This window comes from Tamandua tetradactyla, chromosome 13 (genome assembly GCF_023851605.1).
Source record: "Tamandua tetradactyla isolate mTamTet1 chromosome 13, mTamTet1.pri, whole genome shotgun sequence".
NCBI lineage: Eukaryota > Metazoa > Chordata > Mammalia > Pilosa > Myrmecophagidae > Tamandua > Tamandua tetradactyla.
Window position 1 is genome coordinate 66,453,560 of NC_135339.1, and position 22,021 is coordinate 66,475,580.

The 22,021-nt window shown below is 43.7% G+C and overlaps 2 protein-coding genes across 9 annotated transcripts in view; both read right to left on the reverse strand.

The window, feature by feature from the left end:
- Window positions 1–7,323, reverse strand: part of ITPRIP (inositol 1,4,5-trisphosphate receptor interacting protein) — a 34,836-nt gene extending 27,513 nt beyond the window's left edge. For 2 of the 4 annotated variants that reach the window (XR_013161720.1, XM_077125947.1), the window contains exon 1: window positions 92–5,566. The gene's annotated coding sequence lies outside the window, so the exon portion shown is untranslated. The other 2 variants (XR_013161722.1, XR_013161721.1) reach the window with 2 other exon arrangements.
- Window positions 7,324–16,992: 9,669 nt separating this feature from the next.
- Window positions 16,993–22,017, reverse strand: LOC143654260 (UPF0235 protein C15orf40 homolog). Of its 5 annotated transcripts, none has more exons than XM_077125962.1 (3): window positions 21,608–22,017; window positions 18,901–18,988; window positions 16,994–18,012 (listed from the first exon to the last, which is right to left on the reverse strand). In XM_077125962.1, exon 3 carries the CDS (start codon window positions 17,978–17,980, stop codon window positions 17,462–17,464), a length of 519 nt encoding a protein of 172 aa, XP_076982077.1. In that variant the 5' UTR covers window positions 17,981–18,012; window positions 18,901–18,988; window positions 21,608–22,017; the 3' UTR covers window positions 16,994–17,461. The 5 variants fall into 5 exon arrangements, with proteins under 5 accessions (XP_076982078.1, XP_076982077.1, XP_076982075.1 ...); XM_077125960.1 differs by having other exon boundaries at window positions 18,901–19,280; XM_077125959.1 differs by having other exon boundaries at window positions 18,901–19,424.
- Window positions 22,018–22,021: the final 4 nt, after the last annotated feature.

Here is a 22,021-nt window from a genome sequence, read left to right on the forward strand (position 1 = left end):
ACCAACTGGCACCAGACCTGAAATCGGAGCCCCTCCCTGTGCGCTCAAGCCTCCCAAGGCCCATCCTCTCCCGAGCCTCTGAGAAACACACCTGTGGATGTTCCACCTTCTATGCTCCTTCCCTTCCACATGTGTCCTACAGTTGGGGTTAGCTTCTCCTTGCTCCTCTCTGTCTACCTTAAGATGGAGATGTTGCCTTGGGCAACAGTGATGTCACCTGCAAGGTGCTTCCATTCTGCTGATGTCACGGGGTAGGCCACGTGCAAGAAGGGGAAAGTGCTTTCTATGGAAAAACATCACAGATGCCAAACTGCTAAGCAGGATCCTATCTACCTCTTGGGCACTCCCAAATGAACCCCTTCCCTTCCCAGAAAATCTTCTCATCCTTCTCTTCCCTTGGGATGCCTGTTACATGCTGTGCCTTAAACCCAACTTACCCTCTCCCAGAGTCAACCAACAGGTCAGATGGGCAGCTTTGTCCTCAGCTCTGGAAAGACCACAGAAGGCACTGTGATGCTCTCCATCTCACCATCTGGGTCAATCTGGGTCCCTGCATCCCTGTTCATTTGCCCAGGCCTCAAAGAAGGCAGCAGTGGCACTGATGCGGAAGTTGAGGCCCCAATTCAGCAGGAACTGTAGACTTCTGATTAATCTCTACCACCCTTAAGAGTTAATACTGTGTCACCTAATACCTGGCCAACCACTGTGCTAAACACTTTGTATGCATCATTTGGCTTAACCCTCACAACAACCCCAATTTTATTGGTGATGAAACCGAGGCTTCGAACAGTCAAGGAATTTGTCCAGGAACACCCAACTACTGAGTAGTGGAGCCAGAATGCAACCCAGGTCGGCCTGATTCCAAAACCCATATAGGTGGCACTTCTCTTGGCTCCAAGGCATCTATCTTGAGATGATAAGCCATGAGAACAGAGATGAGGGAGACCCCTTTAAATCCAGAGACCAGCTAGGCAGGTCAGGTGGCCTTAGGTAGGCAAAACACACACTGCCTTGGGACTCCTTTACCCCCAGGCTCACACAGGCAGCAGTAAGAGGCCAGTCCAGACCCTCTCATTGCCCCAAACATCCCTCCCAATTAAGGACCATGTTTCTTTGCTCAACGCTTGGTTTCCTGTTGACCTCATATATCCTCTTGACTTGCATTCAACATTTAACCTTGTAACCAGGCCCTATAACCCTGAAAGTGTATAACAATTTAACTAATACAATTGTATGTGGCTGGGGTTAAAAAGAAAGCAGAAGAGGAAAAGGGAGAGGAGGAGGGAAAGAAGAGTGACAGTGAGAGACAGAAAATTGAAATAATCCCATTTTCATCTGCCAATCACTTACCGAGTGCAGACAGCAAAATGAATATGAGAAGGGAGACACAGATCTGCTCTTCTCCCAGCTGGCTTGATCTAAGGTTTCCATGTGCTTTTAGTGGTGCAGGCATCTTATCCCACTGAGCAGGGATCCACTATTTAAAGTGCCATGGTCCCTGAATGTAAGCAAATTTGTTCTCACCTGAAGAAATAGTACTGTGTTCTAACACTGAAGAAATACAAACTGTAATGAACTTATAGATATATGACATGTTCGTCTCCAGTATGTTACTACCTTCCTACTGGATTTTCCAGAGTCATTTCAACTTTATGCAATTTTTGTTCCATGTGTTGATTTAGAACTCAACCTCCTTGTAAGACTTGAGCCCACCCACATAATCCACAGTGGGCACCAATGGCCAAACTATGACATTGCTCATTCTTACAAACACCAACACGTCCCACAGTCTTTGGAATTTGAAGGTGTACTATAACAAGGGACATGGTCTTTAGGAAGGACTGTGGTTGAAATCCCAGGAGGAACCTCCCTCCAGGCAAGGCCACAAGAAGCTCCCAACAAGTTGGGAGAATTAGCAACCAACCTGGGTTGAGGAGGGGGTGTTTCTCTGCAGAAAGGTAAGTCGGGGCAGGGGAGATGGTTCTGAAGTTATGGCTAGAGGTCTGGGGTTTATATTCATGGTCCACAAGGCATGTGGACTAGATAGTCTCACCCCATTGGGGTGTCCCTCCTGAGGCTGCATGCCCCCTAGAAACAGAATTACTTCTTAGAAACAATGGTGAGACTCTAAGAAATAATGGTGAACCTAGTGAGTGCTAGGTTCACTCTTGGGGGTCTCCAGCTTCCCCTTTCTGTATCAACTACTCTCGTCTTCCTGGCCCTGTTTAAGATATTGAAGCCTTTCATTCTCACTTCCCCTCAGACACCTGCCACTAACTTGCTGTACCTTTTTTTTTTTTTACATGGGCAGGCACCAGGAATCGAACCCGGGTCTCTGGTATGGCAGGCGGAATTCTGCCACTGAGCCACCATTGCACCACCCTAACTTGCTGTACTTTTAAGTTTCCTACTGCTACTATAACAAGTAGTGGTTTGAAACAATACAAATTTATTATCTTAAAGTTCCGAAGGGTATAAGTCCTAAAATCAAGTTGTCAGTAAAGCTGTGTTTCTTCTGTAAGCTTAAGGGGAATCCATTTTTTTTGCCTATCCAGTTGTTAGAGGCTGTTGCATTCCTTGGTACAAGGCTTCCTTTCAAAGCATCACTCCAGTCTCTGCTTCAGTGGTCACGTTACTTCTGACTAACTCTATCACCTCCCGCTTATTACATGGGATAATCCAGGGTAATTTCCCATCTCAAGATCATTAACTTTAGCACATCTGCAAAGTCCCTTTAGTCAGATAAGGCAGCATAATCACCAGTCCCTGGGGTTTAGGACATGGCCGTCCCTGGAGGGGACATTTGTAACTTAAGGCCATTATCTGCACCTCAATATCTGCACAGTCAATTCTATAACTCTAGGTATGTTCTAAACCCGGGTGTTCACAATCTCACTGTAGTAAGTGCACTTATTTACACTAAGCATTTAAGGAGCAATAGTGAAGTCATGCACAAGAGTAGCAAAGTAGAGCTTCAGAAATAAAGCAGAGAAGACGAATCCCTGGTCATTATGCCTGAAATCAACACATAATCCCTCAGAACAGGGATGACCAGGTTCCTATAAAGCCAAATAAGACCATAACCTAATTTAAGTCATTAATTTACCTAAACAAAGCATATATTGCAGCTAATGCTTTTAAAGCACTAAACAAATAAGTGACATTTTAAAAAAGTTTGCCAATTTACAAAATAGGAAAGGGAGAAATCCTACAAGGTAAATATTGCTCTTAGGGCACTAGCCAAGGAGATGAATGCAGCTAGGCTGACCCAGGTATCTGGTGCAGGTGTTCTTCCATTGGTGAAAGGCCCCAGAGGCCAACAGAGTCCCTGCTATTAAATACCATGCCCCCCCCCCATGCTCTGACTCCAGCCTTGCCAAGCTCAAGCCACCTTCTGCTCTTTGGTTTCCCACGTGGTTTGCTCAGGAAGCAGGGAACAGACATCCAGTCTGTGAGACGGTTACAACGTTTCTTTGCTAATTAGTAAACTGGCATCCTGATTTGTACATCCACTTCTGGGAGCTTTCTAAGGGTGACTCAGTACCCCAAGTTCAAACTAGTCTGAAAACTGCAGCGATGGGATATCTGAGTGGACACAGCACCTGGGACAGGTGACACCATCCAGGTGAACAACACCCTCTGGGAAATCTGCTGGGCAACAGAAGACATCTTGAAGTCACCATTAGCTGAGAAGCCTTTTTTGTTTAAAGCATCTATTGACACTATAGAGTAAAATGCTCAGTTCCAGCTGAGCACCAAAAGGTACAGCATGGAAAATACATGACTATTTATATGAAGCTGTGAAATGGAATTCTGGGAAAGGTTTCCCGGATGAGCTTAAGAAGGGCTTCTGCAGGTGAACAGGACTGGCGAGGGAAGGGGATGGGGGAATCAGGTCGGCATGTCTGGACACTCCCCAGCTCAGTTCATTCCTGTGGGAATTCTCCACCTAGGCCAGGGCCTGGCGTGCAGCTGTCACTTTTCTCTCCGCCCCACACCCAGGTGGCACTTACTCATCACCCTCATGCCAGGCCTTAACTGGATCTGCCACCTCACACCACCCAGAGTGAGCAGTCATTTGAGGCTTGGCCCAGGCCTCTCCATCAACCATCAGGGCAGGGCTTGCCTCGTTCCTTTGTTCTTCCATTCCATCCTTCCTGCGCCTGGGCTGAGAGTAGGTATTTTCTCCTTTAGCAAAGAAAGAGAAGGGCAAGTCCTTTTCTCTCTTTCCCACGAGGTCCCCAATTAAACTAGCTTTTAAAGCTTAATCTGCTTTTTGTTCTGTGACTGCTCAGTGATTTAGATTCAGCCTTTAGGGCCCTGAATAATTTCTCTGTATCTCAGTTTCCTCATCTGTAAAATAAAAGACAATAATACCTACCTCCTTGGGTTACTGTGAGGTTTACATGAAGTAATACAAAGGGCTTTTGGAAAAAAAAAATAGAGCCTGGCAAATGTCAAGCTCTCAATAATTATTAGTTTTCAGGGCTGCTGAGAATCGTTGTCTAGGCTACAGTACACAGCCTGTACCAGGCGCTTGGATAAAAAGTGAGAATGTATCTGACCCACATGCCATATGCCCAGCTATGTGCCTTGGCTGTGTCCATCCAGAGACCCAATTTTCTTCTAAATAGCACCAACATGCCATCCTTTTGCCCAGAAGGAGCACCTTATCCTATTTCATGCACAGCACCTCATAGGCTAACAGCAGCCCTGGGTATTTTTATCAGCTCTCAGCAGCCTCAGGGATGTGTCCCCCAACTCAAGAAGCCTGGATTAGAGGGGTACCTATGATGGACTGGTCTCAGCCACAAATAGTGTCCCTCTTCTTGGCTACCAGGCACACCTTAAGCACTTGTTTCTTCCCTTGGATACACTTTGTAGTAAAGTTTTCCCCCAAAGCCCCTCAAGCTGCCACACCACTCTGTCCCATCAAGGGGACTCTCAACCCCAAACATGGAATCACTGATGCTTAGACCCCGGAGGGACCTTCTTCCTACTCACTGATGACAGTCATAGGCAGCGTGTTACAAACCGGGGGAGCACTAGGTGTTGGGAAGTCCCTTCTTACCCTACCCTGAAATGGGTCTCCCTGCTTCTTGACTGGTGAATCTCTGAGACCAGGAAAGAGCAAGTCTCCTTTTCTCAAGTGACAAACTTGAGGCTTTGAGATACCTGAACAATATTGCCAGCTCTCCCTCACAAGTTGTACTCTCCAGCCCTCTGCCCCTGGACAAATCCTGGAAAAATCCAGGAAAAATCCTGGACCAATCACAAGAGGTGTCTTGAAAACTGGGTGACCACGGTTCATCGGTCCAGCCCTGCCCATCCAGGCCTCCATGCGTGGGGTGCTTTCACTGTCTCCTCACAAGACTGTGCACCCTCTTCATCAGACAGAACCCCCTCCCCCCCACTTTCCTTCCCTGTATAGGCCCCAGAGGGTCCAAGAGGAAAATATAGAACCAAGTTTCTCCCAGGCAGTACCCTCTCAGGTAGAGAGAACCATCTCAATGTTGCCAGAAGCCTCTACCCAGAAGCTCCTCCCCGTTCCTGCCCTCGGAGAAAAAGTTTACACACACATACCCTCCTCTTTGTTTCCCTCCCGGGCCTTGCAGAGGGCTGGGGGGCTGAGTTTGTTCCAGGCAAGGTGAACTTCTGCTATGATTGGGTTAAAAGTTCAGATCCTTGCTCCCTGAAAGCCAGAGCTTGAAACTGCTGCATCGTTGAAAACAACAGAGCTGGAGGATGATACCAGAACAAAGAATACTTTCCATCTATCCCGGAGAGCGGAGAGTCAGTATAGCCACTTAATGATTACCCACAAGTGGAAAACATGAGGTGAGGGCAGAATGACCCGGAGCAGCAGCCACACAAAGGGAATTAGCAAACCATGGATGGAAGGCACTGGGGTACTAGGCTGGAGGGCTGGGAGGAGCGGCTCAAAAGCACAGCTCATTATATTATTAACGAGCAGGAGAGTGACAGCGATTCTACCTGGGTCGGCCACACCGTTTTCGCTGTTAACCTGGGCCCGTGACTGCACCAGCCACTGATGAGCTTTAACTGGCAGCCTCTCCGACGCAGACCTGGTGTGTACAAGGGCAGGGGTCTGAGTCAAATCCAAAAGAGGAACAAGAAATAAAACCCGACCCGAAAATTGATTTAGATGCAAAAGGCGTGGGTCCAGCAAGCTGCCAGTATGTAGTGGGGGTGGCGGGAGAATAATGGGGACCCCTCTCACATCCAGCAGAGGGGCAAAAGTTTAAGTACAGTACAAGCGCGATTCAGTAAAAAAAACATGCTCCTTTCCCGGCGGTCGGCCCGGCCCCGGGGCTTGATTCCCTTGATTAGAGGGGGCACCGGGTCGGAGTTAGGGGTCACGTAGCAGAGACTAATTGCAGCCCCGAGAGAAAGTTCTGCCTCGCGTGGGGTCTCCTCCAGTACTGACCCCGAAGGAGGAAGTGGCGGGGACTTTATCCGGCCCGAAGCAACCCCTTAGCTTCACTTCCTTCAACCAATTAGAAACAAACTTCACTACTCCTTCCTCCAGGGAGGGCAGGGAAGGAGGCTAAGGAGCCGAGCGACATCGGCCTTTCTGTCTGCGGTAGCATCTGCAGACCGTCAACAGTAACGGACGGCCAGGGCACTAGGCGCAAAAAACGTGGTCCCGCGTGGGGCTAGGCTCGGAGCCCCTTGGGTAGTCGCTCGCGGGCTGCAGGGAAGCGCCGCTCAGTTTCCGCGACCCCGGCTGGAGCGGAGAGACTGGAGTGCATCACCCTGCTCGGCTGGAAGCGGAAGAGGGAGCGAAAGAAGACAGTGCACCCCGCCTGTGCAGGGGCGCTTACGCGGGCGAAGGTGTCTCCAAAGTCAGTCCCCAGCCGGCCTGGGCAGGCAGGCAGGCGCCCGCGCCCCCCGCGCCTCGGCTCCAAGCCGCCATCTCGTGCGCAACTCCGCCTTCCACCCCCCCCCCGCCCCCTTCTCCATCGCGCGCTTTTTCCTTCCAACGTTCGAGGTTATCAGGGAAGAAGCCCTGCCTCGCGGCTGCTAGCCCAGGACTTACGCTTAGCTTTCGCCCAGCAACCTGTCGCGGGAAGCGCCGCGCGGGTCCGACGGGCCGGAACGCAGCTGTGGGCAGGCGGCGACTGCGGCCCGGCAGCGAGCCGGGCAATTAGAGGGATGGGGGCGGTGATACTCCGGTGGGTTCCCGCCTTCTCCAGCAGGGCTCTAAAGGCTTCAGAGTTACTCATTTCCTGGATGTCACTGAAACTTTTTCCTCCTTATAAGAACGAAACGCCCGCCTCTACTCCTGGGCAGGGAAACTCCTTAAGGAGGACCAGGAAGGTTAAAGGGGCGCAAGCAGGGTCGGCCGCGGACGGTCTGCCTACTGACCCTCAGAAACTCAAGACGGGACTGTAGAACAGGAGTGTAGCCGGGCGCGACAGGATTTAGCCACTGGAGCAAACTGGGGTGGGTGGAGAGGGCAGTCGGGAGAACGCCCTTAAAAGTCGGTCTAGGCCCGCGGAATGGAAGGAGTTAAGTCGCTGCTCCTCTTCGGTGCCTTTTCAGCGGCTCAGTTTTCTAGCGGCGGAATTCCAGGGGCCTCCCGTTTTGCCCCCGGAGGGAAATATAAATCGAGACAGAAGGCCGGTCCTTTTAACTTTCCCAGCTTGTATGGATTAAAACAACTAACACAGTTTTGTAACAAACTAATGTGTTGTTGCCTTTCTCCCTGAGTAGCCAGGCACAAAGGAGAATGAGCTCAAAATGCTGTAGAGGGCGCTTTAGTTTCCAAAGCCTGTTTACTGTTCTGTGAAATTAGGCTCGGTTTTACTACCCCTATTTTAGCGAGAAGGGAACTGGGTTCTTCATGGTTTATGAAAGTCATAACCTTCCACTATCAAATTCCCTAGCCAGTAGAAGTAGCAGGGTTTGAAGGAATTCTTCATCAAGCGCAACGCCAGTGATCACACCTTGGGGAAATTAGTATAAGCGGTCTCAGATTATCACCATTGCTACTTTTAGCTGGTCTTAGATCTCCATCTTCGTTTCCCGGCAAATCTAGCCAATAACTTCAACACTGGCCGGGAATACGGTAGGCTGAGTCTAAAAGACAAACAGACAATGGGAAAATGTTTCTAAGAATAGACTCCTCTCCCTTTTCAAGCTTCAACTGCTATTCATACTTACCCTTTCCTTACATCAGGGATAATCATAGCAGGGTTTGGGTGGTTGGTGAGAAGGGAGGGATGAGGTAATGTGTGAAACATTCTTGGAAGAACTGTGTATTTCAAAAATGTCTGCAAGTCGAATGGGTGGGGAATTCACCTGCCTTCCCCAAAGCAGACAGGTAAAATTTTGGGAGTTTGGGGCACTGGACTGGGCACCACTGTGCTGCCTCTTGATCCTTTGGGTAAGAATTCAGGGTAATGCTGGAGCACTAAGGCGAGCACTTGATGGTCTCCAGGATTGTCACTCTGGCTTCAAAGTTGTTTCAGCAATTTCTAACTGACTGTACATAATTTCTAAGGAACACTTATTAGATTTATTTTTCTTTTAACCTTGACACTTCCACCCTCTGTGTCAAACCCGTTACTGGATCCCCACTAGCTCTCAGGACAAAGCCCAGGAACTTTAACCTGGCACCTAAGGCCATGATGAACTGGCTTCTGCTTATCTCACCAACCTCGTATTTCACTCTGTGCCCACATCAGACTCTTCATGGTTCTGGGAAGTTGTGGTTCTCAGAAGGTGGTGTGCTGTCTGTTTACACCCACTCCCCAACCCCACCCCTAGATCTTCCAAAGGCTCTATCTTTTGCCTGCAAACATCGCGCCACCTCTTCCCTCCATCCCCACTGTGCCACATACACAACACTATTTTAACTGGCTAATGTGTGCCCGGTCTTCAAGTCTCAGGATAGGTGATTTCTCCTCTCAATAGTCTTTGAACTCCCATACTGGGTTGGATACTCCTCCTACCTAATTTCCTTAGAACCTTGTGCTTAGTCTAGGGAGGGTTTTTCTAAAAGACAGGAAAGTACAAAGGATTCAACTTCTGGGAACATGACAGGCCAAGAAGTCAGGGACTCCCTGTTGCAAATGCAGAAATGCTGAATAAAATAAACCAGCAATTGAAAGAAAGGAAAGGGTATCTCCAGGTATGAGACATGAAGAGGGAACAAAAGGCACTTGGGAGTGACTATCAGCCCAAATGGCTAAGGACGTACCCACTCAGGCCTTGGTTCTAGAAAGCTGGAGATCTGGAGTTAGGACCCTGGAAAGGTTGCCTAATAGTGACGGGAGTACGGGGAAAAAACTGCTTCACAAGCCCAAGGTGACAGCAAGGATGAGTGTGGATTCTGGGACTGTGGATGAGTTAAAATAAATGTCTACCATGAGAAATTGGAACCCCTAGCCTGCCTATGCCACGTAGAGGTGTGAGGCCCTGGTTTACACTTTCTGGTAAGGGAATCCTGAAGTCAAGAAAGAATGTAAAACTATTCCAAAGTGGAGAATCCTCTTGGCCATTTCAGAAGCAAATGCAAAACCCAATTGTTTATTCTGGTCTGTCACAGAATAGACAACTCCCCTTAGAGAGAAGCTTATAATAAATTATAAACAAAATAGGAAGCAAAGTACACGAGGAACTGGATCAATAAGATGTAATAAACAGGAGAATTAGCCCCTTCAGAACTCGAGATAATAGAACAATTTGAAAAAGATTTTAACAATTATGTTCAAAATAATTACAGAGATAAAATGATAGACTATAACATTGAAAAAATGACAGTGATTTTGAAAAAGGGCAAATAGAACATGCAGAAATTAAAAATACAGTTATGTAAATGTAAAAGCCTCAATAGTTGGAATTTTATTTATTATGGCAATAACAATATATCAGTCCAAAATCCAACAAACATAATTCACTGGAAAGGAGAAAAAAAGTAACATGAATTTCATTTATGAATATTGTTTCAGAAATCCTAAGTAAAATATTAACAGAATCCCAGCAGCACATCAAAAGAATATTGCATCACAATTAAGTGGGGTTATAATAAGAATGTAAGGATGATTTATCATAAGGAAATCTGTAATTCATTATATCAATAAACCAAAAGAGAAAATTTGAAAGATCACCACCATTGATGCTGAAAACCATTAGATAAAATTCAGCATCCATTTTTGATTAAAAAAAAACACAACAAAATAAACTAAGTTATCAATTCTGTAACATGGTTTAAAAAAAAGGATGGAATTCAGCACCAAGGTCATTATCATGCTTTATAGGGAAACGTTAGAAACCTTCATGTTAAACTCAATGTATAGGAAATATGTCCTCTTTCACCTCTATTTTTATTTCTTTTTAGTTTTGCTAAGACTAAAATAACATAACACCTGACTATAAGTTCATAAGTTTATAGGACTAGAAGAACTTAAACAAATAGGGGTTTATTTTTTTCAAATAAGAAGTCAGTATATAGGTGACTGCTTTGGTTGAGTGCTTTGATGGATTCAGAGTTGGTCAAAGGTCATGTGCATTTAATGTTTTGATAGATACTATTGCATTGCCCTCCAAAGAGGTTTCATCAATTTAAACTATCACCAATAAAATATGAAAGTGCCTGTGTTGGGTATTTCCACATCCTTGCCAATATTGGATATTTTCTAATTTTGACTAGTTTGCTTCTTTTATATATGACAACAAAAAGATATTTCAATGTTTTGATTTGCATTTCTTTAATTGAGTGCAGCTGGACAGATTATTATGGACTATTTTTATTTATCTGTGAATAAATAACCTCACCTATTTTTCATGATCTCACCCATTTTTCATAACCTCACCTATTTTGCAGTTGGCTTCTCTTTTTCTTCTTCTTTACTAATTTGTGTGCAAGTGAATGGAATTTTTTTCTCCTGTCATAATCATTGGTGCTGGATGAGGCTTCAAATACCACCGTGAAAGGTGTCTTATGACCACACTGAACCAACTGCAGGATGGCCTCACAACCAGACTTCAAAGTCAGGAACGTTGGAAATAAAAAAAGAATTAAATACATGGGACCAGATTTCCTGTTCACCCCCTAGCATATGAAATAAAAGGCAGGACAATGAAAGAGACAGGAAGCCAGACCCAGTCACGAGGGTCTGATGGATGGAAAAACAGGGCATTTGTCTCGATTTGGTCAATCTTTCACCACCCTGAGTCGCATGGAATTTAAGAGATAATACAAGTGAGTTTACAGAAGGCTTCATTGGAATGAGTGGCCTCACTGAGATCTCAAAGATGTCAGTTAAACAAGATGGATGATTTACATTTGGCTATTCCTTTCCTCAAGGTCAATGCTGAGGACTTTCCTGGTCTAGGGATGCTGGAGCCAGTAGGGCCTGTAGAGGTTATTTGCTGACCCAAATGAAGCACAGAAAAATTAGGTGACCTTCTCGAAGTCACGTTGCTGGTTACTGACAGAATAATAATAGCTAACACTTATATTACATGCTAGATACTGCTCTAAGCACTTTACACATAATAATTCATTTACTTATATAATAGCAATCCTATACAGTGGATATCATTAGCATTCTCATTTTTTAAAAATTTTTATTTACTTATTTTTTTTACATGGGCAGGCACCAGGAATTGAACCCGGGTCCTCTGACATGGCAGGCAAGCATTCTTGCCTGCTGAGCCACCGTGGCCCACCCAGCATTCTCATTTAACAGATGAAGAAACTGAGCCCCAGAGAGGCTAAATAAATTGCTCAAAGCAGAGCCAAAATTTAAACCAGGCCCTTGCCCTCTTCTACTACACTATATCTTTTTGTTCTAAGTAAATCCCCTCCAAATGTACAACTGCACTGTATTTCCCCAAGAATGAGATTACAATAGTTAGGTGGTGTGTTTTAAAACTTTTCTGAAAACACTGGTTTTTTTTTTTTTCATGGGAAGGCACCAGGAATCGAGCCTGGGTCTTCAGCATGGCAGGCGAGAACTCTGCCTGCTGAGCCACCGTGGCCTGCCCTGAAAATACGTGTTACCTCACAACCCCATACACTTACACGTACAAGCGTATTATAATCGAAAGACAATTTCCTCAAAACAATTCTTATGCTTACCACAAGTGATACACTGTGATCCCTTTTTCTTTTTGTTCTACCCATCTTTAACTCATCTTAGAGAAAATGCAGGCCACAATTCAGCAATGAGCCACAATCCAGTTTGGAAAAAACTGCTTCTTTAAAACACTTATCTAACTCACATCTCAGTTCTGAAAGCTCTTAATGGTTTGTACGTTTTCCATCCACACACACCACTTGGAGTGGGGATCAAAGAATTGTCGGATAATTTCTATAAAACTTATTTCTGGTCAGTAGGTATTATTGCTCTCTCTGCAGTTAATGTCCACAGGTGGTACTCTTGGGTCTTAAAAACTGTTACTATGCTGTGACCTTAGTAAGATCTTCCTCCACTCACTCATTTATCCATTCCTTCATTCAATAAATATCGAGCACTTCCTATAAGCCAGGCATTTTGCTAGTTGGCAAACTATGGTTGGCAGACCAAATCTAGAGTGCTACCTGTTTCTGTAAATAAAATGCATTAGCATTCAGCCCTGCCATTCATTTAAGTATTGTCTACAGCTGCTTTTACACTATGATGGCACAGGTGAATAGTTTTAACAGAGACCATATGGCTTGCAAAGCCCCAAATATTCCTTCATTCCTTTCTCCCTCCCTTCTTCCCTTTCTCCCTCCCTCCTTTCCTCCCTTCCTTCCTTTCTTTCTTTTTGAAATTACAGAAAAATCATGCATGAAATACAGAGTTCCCATATACCACCTATTAGTAACACCTTGCATTAGTATGATATATTTGTTACAATTGATTAAAGAACATTTTTATAATTGTACTAGTTATCGTCCATGAGTTACGTTAATGTTTACTGTTTGTGTTGTACTGTCTTATTTTTTTTTAATTTTTATTCTAGTAACATATGTACAAACTAAAATTTCCCCCTTTTAACCCCATTCAAATAAATGTGCTGTTAATGCATTCACAATAGAGTGCTACCAAAATATTTCCTAATTTATCTCTTCACCGAAAAATTTTGCTGCTCCTGGTGCTGGATTCTAAAATACAGCAATAGGCATCATAGACTGGTCACTACTGTCCTGGAGTTTACTGCTTGGTTTAAATTGGTCTGCATACCCTTTGATGGAAAAAACCTGGTCTCTGCCAATGTTTGCCTCTTTCAAGTTGCCTGGGACAGCATGTGGCTCACAGTAGATGCTCATCAAGCATTTGCTGCTGCTGAAATTATTCACTGGTTCTGGCAGCAGATTTTGGAAAGAAAACAACTTACCTAGAGGCTAGAAAACAGAGTTTATTCCATCAACATGGCAAAGTTTCATTTTATAGATGCTTATATTTGCTGTCTAGGAGAACTAAGAAGTCAATTTTTATTGAGTACCTACTGAGTAAGGATAAAAGACATGTGTTGAGGCACTTACATTGAGCATGGGAAAAGAAAACAGATAAATGCTTTTTTTTACCCTGCATGAGCAGGCACCAGGAATCAAATCCAGGTCCCCAGCATGGCAGCAAGAACTCTGCCACTGGGCCACCATTGCCCACTTGATAAATGCATTTTAATGTAATCCTTATTGCTTCTGTTTGAGGTCCTGGTATGTGCTTGGAGATGATTTGGCTTAACTGCCTTGGAATTTTAAATGTGTTTCAATAGATTCCAGCATCCCTTCATCACCAATGACTTGCAGGAATAATTGCTGAATGCCCAAATGTATAAGTTAATTGTATTTCTTATTCACTCATTCAGTTTGCATCCGTCAAACTTTGTACTTTGAGTGTTTTCTATGGATCAGCACCATAGATAGATAAAAGAGAGAACTGGTCTACCCAGTCTGGTGGGGGGGGTGAACAAAAAATCAAAACATAGCGTTATAGATACTAATAACAGAGGGAGCTCAGATTTTCTAGCAGCACAGACACCCTCCTAACTGGGGAAGACTTCCTGGAGGAGGTCTTGAAAGAGCTATCTGGACAGAGAAGGAGACATAGACTATTCCGGACAAGTCTAGAGGTGTTTGAAAACACGGTCCTTTGAGGACATAATCGAAATAAGAGCATTGGCCCATCGTCAAAGGGATTTATGCTTTGATTATGATTCATTGGTTGATTAATTCTGGTGGGAATAGATTGTGTGGAGCCACTTAGTCTCTTTAACCAATCTGGCCAGCCAGTTGGTTTGTTCAAGTCTTCACCAGTCCTAGGTAGGATATCAAACCTTGGACCTCTTGGGGAACAAGGCAACAACCGAATAAACTTGTCTAGCCAGTCATACCCCAAAGGCATCTGACTGGGAGATGGACAGTTGCTGTTAGCCAATAAAATTCAAGACAGATAAAATGACTGGGTGGTTGTGACACTCCTGTCTCCTTCTCCTGGTAAAAATGATCTCCAGCAGTGTCGGACTCATCCACATGCCTGACCTTTCAATCATCCTAACAAATCTGCCCAGGCTTTGCTGTCTCCTCAGGTATCAAGAGGGAAGTTTATATGGAGAGCCGTTGGGAACTGATGTCAAATCCTCAACAAATGATCTGTTAAGTTAGGTCTCCATCAGGCTGGAAAAAGAGCAGATTAAAGGAATAAAATATGCCCCAAACCGTTTTGGAGAACACTAGTCAGCTGGGACTCTGCTCTGTCATCTAAGGTGACCATGGGGTCGGCTGATAAATGATAACAATTTGCTGCAGCACATGGGCTTTTAATCTTCCCAACAGCCTGGAGGAGAAATGTTAGACATGATGAGTGGAGCAGTTTTTACCATGTCATTTGGGGCACCAAAAGCAGTTTTTAGGATTTCATGGATACTAAATCCAGCAATATCACAAGAATGCCTATACAAACGGTACCTGTGTTGGTCGGGGTTTTTATTTTTATTTATTTTTTGATATAAGCAATGGAAACTCACTTAAGCTAGCTTAGGAAAAAAACAAGTGTATTTGTTAGAAGGATGCAAAATATCTAGCAGAACCCAATAGATTAAGCATTGTTGGGCCTTCCAGGGACTATTACCAGGACCTGAAAAAGCATTAGCAACCAAGGAAGCCATCTTTCTTGGAAATAATTATTTCCATCTCTTCCTCCCTATCTTGAGGTTTTTGCCTCCTTAATCATTTGCTTTGTTCTTCTTTTCTATGCAGTCTGCCCCTCTCTTCCTCTACTGGGCTTTACATACTCTGTTTTAGTCCCCAGGAGTGATTGACTTGCCACTCTTGGTCACAATTATACATTTCCAGGGAAAATAACAGAATTGACCTTGAATGAGTCAGGTATGTACCCCAACTCCCGACCCATTCAGCTTGGCTTTTGGGAGGCAGGTAGGGCTACCTAGAATATCATGGCTTCTGGAAGGCACATCATCCTGGGTGGGCTCAGATAAGGGGACCATGGGCTCTGCACACTCATCCCCCCAACTGCCTCTAGGACCTCTTTGATTCATTAGAGGAACAGGTCTCTTTTAGGGTGCAGTTGTTTTGCATGGCAGGCTGGGAATTTACATGTAGGATTGTGAGATTGTTTGAAGCTGTATGTACCCTAGAAAGATCATGTTCAGAAAAGATCAATTATACATTCTTGTGGGAGTAAACCTATTGTGGGTATGGATTCATTGTAAATAGGATCTTTTGGTGAGTGGGGTCTTAACTTGAGATGTGACCCCACTTCACTCAGGGCAGGTCTTAATCCTCTTACTGCAGTCCTTTATAAGAGGATAAAAGACAGGAAAAAAGCCCCAGTGAAGCTGAGAGAGAAGTAGTCAGAAACTGGAAGCAACAAAATTCGGGAGAACAGGGAGAGACCAGGAGATGTCACCACGTGCCTGGCATGTGACCGAGGAACCAAGGATCACTGGTAGCCTGTCTTTGGGGAGAAATCATCACCTGCTGATGCCTGGAGTTGGATATTTTCACAGCCTCAGAACTGTAAGCTTGTAAGTTAATAAATCCCCATTGTAAAAGCCAACCCATTTCTGGTATATCGCATTTCATCAGCTAGCAAACTAAAACAGGTTGCATGCCAGTGCTCCTTTCTGTTTTTCCAGGAGGTTCATTTCATATCCTTACTGGGTGCTGTTGAATAGGTGAGCACTGTTGTACCTAATGCTATTCTTATTACTGCATTTATAGCACATGGTTTAGAGGACCTAAGAGTATAATAATAGGGGCAATTATTTCCAAGTTCAAACAAGAAGCTCTGCAGAGGTACTATAACTCATGATCATATATTCAAATTTTCTGGCAGAATGAATGGGTGTGTGTTTAGCTGTCTCTACGCCGAGAGTTCACAGCCACTTCTCTGCTATTCTTCCAAGGCATTCATCCACACCCTTTTATCAACACTGGTTCCACTGTTCCTGGATAGGGGCCCCAACTTCTTATAGCATGCATCTTGGTATCTGTTTAATTCTATTTCCCATATTTATAATTCCTTCTATTTTCTTCCATATGTCTAAGATATACATATCATTTAAGGTCAAGCTCAAGAGCCATGAAATCCATGTAGCTTTTGCTTATATACCATCCTTCATGGTCTTCCTTATTTTAGGATTCATTCAACAATTTTTTACTCGATACTTTTTTTTTATAAGTCTGGATTATTTTTATTTAGGTTTTCATAAAAAGGCTCAATATAGTTTTTTTGGTATATGTGCAGTGGGGGTCACATTTTACTCATTCCCATGTGGATATCCCATTATTGCAGCACCATCTGTTGAAATTTTTTTTTTTTTTTTTGGAGTGCATAGGCTAGAAATTTAACCCTGGTCTCCCACATGGCAGGCTAGAATTCTACCAGTGAACTACCCGTGCACCCTCAATATAATTGTTTAAAAAGGTGTAGAAAACATTTTTGCATTTAGATAAGCATTTAAAAATATAAGTTAAGACTACAATACAGTGACAGATATTCTCCTGTTACTTGTAAACTGTCAGAATTCCAGAAATGTTTGTTCTAAACAAGTAAAGCACCAATAGAAATATTTTAATTTACACTCAGGATAAACTACATTCAACAAGGAATTAAAGGATCTGGGTTCTAGTCACCATCTTGCATTGTGTAACCTTAAGTCTCTCAACCTCTGGATACTAGAATCTCCATCATAAAATGAAATGGGTAAAGTGAGGTCATCTTGAATTTCCTTTCCAGCTCTGTAATTCTGTAGTGCCATGAAATCATAGTTACGTGCTCCACGCTGTTTTGGGTCAGGAATTTAAAACCCTGTAATTAATGTATAATACTTTAAAAATTTTTAGTTTTGTTCTTAATAAATGCATATATATATATATATATTTCCCCCCTGTACTTAAATATGTTTTCTATTTAACAGCCTCTTCATTGGTAACAGTAAAAAAGTTTCTCAAGGATGTATTTTTCATTTCTGGCTTCTATTTGTCTTCAGCTTGCTTTTTTAATTTCTCTAAGATCTCTTCTGGAGTTGTGGAGACCAAAAGCTTCACCACCTTCTCACGAGATTTACCACCCTTATCCAAAACCACATCACTCTTCCTGAGTTCTAAGACCTTGGAAAGGTATCGGCAGAGCTCTGCGTTAGCCTCTCCTTTTGAGGGAGGTGCTGCGATAGCTACATTTACGGCTTCAGGTGTCAAATCTGTTACAGCATTCTGCTTGGAGCCGGGTTTGGCATGGATGGCTATGGTGACACAGCCTTTAGGGTCAACCGCCACAGGACCAGAGCGAGGAGGTGGTCTCTCTGGTTCCTTACTCTGGCTTTTACCCTTGTTCGTCGCACCAGCTTTCTTAGGCATCTCTACGCCAAAAAGGAGGCGAACCGCGGTACAAGTACCCGGCCGCGCCCGGAGCCGCCTCAGCGCGCCGCGGAAGTCTCGATACTTTTTTACTGAGCCGAGTGCTGGCTGTTGGTGACACAGAGCTGAACGAGACATATATGATCCTTGTTTTCTTTTTCTTTGAAAGTCTGGTAGGGAAGACAGATATTAAACAACCATTTATATGCATACAAAATTAACTAATTACCACTGTGAGACATTCCAAGAATGAGAAATTCAAAGTACTTGAAAAGGTAATCTGGTGTGTGTGTGTGTGTTTGTGTGGTGCAGGGAGGTGGGGAAGTGGGGAAGATTATTCAGGAAAAATCTCCCTGAGGAAGTAAGACCTGAAGGAAGGAGAGAGAGGGGCCAGCCAGGTGAAGAGAGGAGATCAGCATTTGTGAAATCCCAACAGTAGTAAAGAGTAAGACCCATTCAAAGAATTGAAAGAAGCCAACTTGGCAAAGAGTGGTGGGAGAAGGCACTGGCACTGGAAGGTCAAAAGGGCTGGATTACACAGAATCTTCTGTCCTGTCACCCACATTTTAGAGCTTTCCACATTCTGCATTGGGTTGTTTTTCTACATTGTTTGGGGGGAGTAGGCAGGGGGAGAAGGGGTGGCATGCATATTTTGCTTCTCTTATGTGACTTCAGAGTGGTCGTTTTTACGTCCATCTTCTTTTGTATTCCCACAGTGCGGAGCATAGGGCTGGACACATAATAGGTGCTCAATAAATGAAATGAACTGAGTATAGTGAGAACTAAGAGATTAAGAGGGGCACACTCACTCTTCCAGGGGTGTTTCTCCTGGAGTCTAGACAGTGACTCCGGAGGCAAAAACTTTGCATATTAATAGTCTTGGTAGTATGATGCCACCTAGTGCTTCTTTTTATTACAACAACAAAGGGGAACAGAGTGAGAAGTAGTCTTCTATAGTCCAGAAAACTGTAAATTGAACATTTTCTTCCCAACAGCATAAATTGATTTGCCCAATCATCCATCCCTCCATCCATTCATCCATCCACGCAGATACCTACCTGCATCTCATTCCTGTGAGTTAGATGTGTCATGTTCCTTTCTAACACCTTGTGATTCCCTGATTTTCCATGTTGGGTCTTTCTGTCCCTGTATCATAAACGGTGCTCTCAGGTTTCAGTGTCTAGCTTCCCTGAGCAACCATAATGCTTCTACCCACATGGCATCCACTGAATGAGAACATCATATGGTGTTAAAATTAATTGTAGATGTTCCTTTCTCTCTTTCCCTCAACTTTAAGGTTCCTGTGGCAGCCTTGTGCTTTTTATGGAGCAGGTGCTTAAAAAAGGGTTTGTAGGTTTGAACTGCTGTCCCCTTGGAAGGTCTTCTGCTTGTGAAATCATCCTTTAGGGGCTTCTTAGGAATTATGAAGCACATAACCCTACAACAGACAACAGTACAAGCAAGATATGAGTGGCCAGGACCCCTATGTCTTTCTCTGTTATGTATCTTTGGAAATGCTTTAGAGTCTCTTTAGATCATGGTGGTTCCACGAGTTGACCATCACAAAGTTTAATTAGGTTTCCTGTAAGCACAGAACAGCTTGAGTCACGTTGCCCATCTCCCTCCACTCCATTTCTATTAGCTTGGCTTGCAGTCTGGTTCAACTTGCTTCTCTAGCTTCACGTATCTGCCATCTCTCCCACTACCTCCATTATGCCTCAGCCACATTTTGCCCTGTTTGCCTACCGCATACACAGTTTCAGTTCATGGATGACATATCATTGTACAGATGTTGTTTTCCCCCAAATTAATTAATAAATTCAATACAATGCAGTTCCAATGAAAATTTTCATGGGAAACTTCAAACTCATCCCAAAAATTATATGGGAGGATGTAAGCCCATGAATAGTCAAAGCTATTTTGACATGGAAAAAGTAGGGATGAGGGATTTAACCTTCAACCTTGATAACTGACTACAAAACTGTAGTAATAAAAATCTTGCGGTACAGCACAGGAAGAGACCAGAGAGGTCAGAATAGACCCATGTGTATATGGGAATTTTTCCAAACCATTTGGGAAAGAATGGGTTGTTTAATATAGGATGTTGGAAAAATGGCTCATTCCATGGAGGAAAATAACAGTGTATGTCTATTTCACACCATATACGAAGGTGAGTTCTAGAAGGATTAGAGAACTGAACGTGAAAAAGTAAAGCTATGAAGCTAATACAAGAAAACGATGGCGAACATCTTTATGTCCTTGGAGTTGAGAAAGACCTTTGAAATCCTACTTAGAAAGCATATAAAAAGTTAAAAAATATATAAAACCGATAAAGGGCCACAATATCAAAATTAAGGATTACTACCCCACAAAAAACATTACAAGCAAAGTTTCCAGTCTTTGAAAGCAGGTTAATGTCCAGACTTTACAAAGACCTCTACCAAATGAAAAAGAAAAAGGCCAATAGAAAAATAGGCAAAGGTTATGAATAGGCAATTCACAGAAGGGAACCCCGAGTGGACTATGATATATGAAGAAATGCTCAATTTCTCTAGTAGCCAGAGAAATGCAAATTAAACAAAAAATGCTCTACTTCTATCATACTGACAGTAATAAGAAAATTGGCTAATTCAATGAGTCAGTATTTGGAAAGCACTTAAGATAGTATCCAGCACTTAGCAAACACTATATGACTGTGAATAAATAAATTACTACATGCTGGCAAGGATGGGAGTGGGGAACAGAACCTTTGAACTCCACACAGGAGTGTGGTGTGCACAGCCATTCGGGAGCACAATCAAGCAAGCTCGCACTACTAAGTGAAGTTAAGTACCCAGGGATTCCACTAGGCTATTGGGCACCTCTGGGCAGATAAATGAGAAAAAGCGACAGTGGCTGGGTACTAACAACTTTCTAGATTCATGGCTTGGCCAGGGAACTGTGCTTTGGTGGGAAGAAAAGGACTCATTTTCTTCTGGGAGTCAAAGCCCTCAGCTCAAGTGCATGACTTGGGAAAGAAAATAAGCCTTGTTAGTTTTTCTTTCCTTTTCTTTTTTTTTAAATCTCCATTATCTCCATGGCTGGATTCTTTGATCCTGTGCACCTCTATAACTTAATCTCACTCCTAGGCTGTATTTCAGAGGAATTTGTACACAGGTCCACAAGGGGCCGCAAGTACGGTCATCACTGCGGTGTTTGTTACTTTGGAGAGTTGGAGGTGTCCATTATCTGGAGAATGGAAGGAAAATGTGGTAACTGCACAATAGGGAATGCTATGCACAAATCAGAAGCAATGAATTACAATTCCAGTTACAACAAGGATGTATCCTCAAAAAGAATGTTGGGTGAAAAAAAAAGAAAAGATAATTTCAAAGTCCAACAACACTATTAAAACTGAAAAAAAACCATGAACATGAAAGCTGTATATTTTTTAAAAACTACAGTTCAAGTACGGCAACATGAATGGGGGTAGGGCTGAGGATGAAGAGGAAAAAATAAATAAGAGAGGGGCCTTACCTGTTTCATGAACCAAGTAGCATAATGCAACTCTGCACTTGAAGTCCAAAGGGAGGGTGAAGGAGAAGGAAGAGGAGTAAGAAAAGGAAAAGGAGAACAAGAAGGAGAAAGAAGGAGGAGAGGAAGGGAAAGGAGGAGTAGAAGAAAAAAAGATAAGGAGAGAGGAGCCCCAGATGCTGTGGAGGGATTCACGACCTGACTCCACAGTTTTCCAGAACGCCTTCTATTTCCTCACCCTATTTCCCTTACCATAGTGACTCTAAACTTTTTGAAGGAGGCGTCTGTGTTTTCTCTCCCTTAGTTTTCCTTCCATGTCTCGCACACAGTAGTTGCTTCTTAAGGGTTGAATTGACCCGAACTGAAATGATTTCTTGTTCCTTTCTGTCACAGAGAGCAGAGCGCGTAAGACCGGTCTTTCCCTCATCCAGAACCCTCTGATTCATATCCTTCTAAGCGTTCGTCCTTGGCTCCTAAACACTATTTCCATCCTCCCCCATCGTCCTCTTTTTGGGAAGTCTCTTCCAAGGGGCCCTTTCCTTTCTCTTTGGTGTTTCTATGCACATCTTGGGACTTCCCGCAGCGGCTCAGAGGGACCGCTCCTCATTCCCTCGGCTCGGTCTCTTTTAGAGAATATCTGCGTTTATCTTTGGGAAATACCGCCTA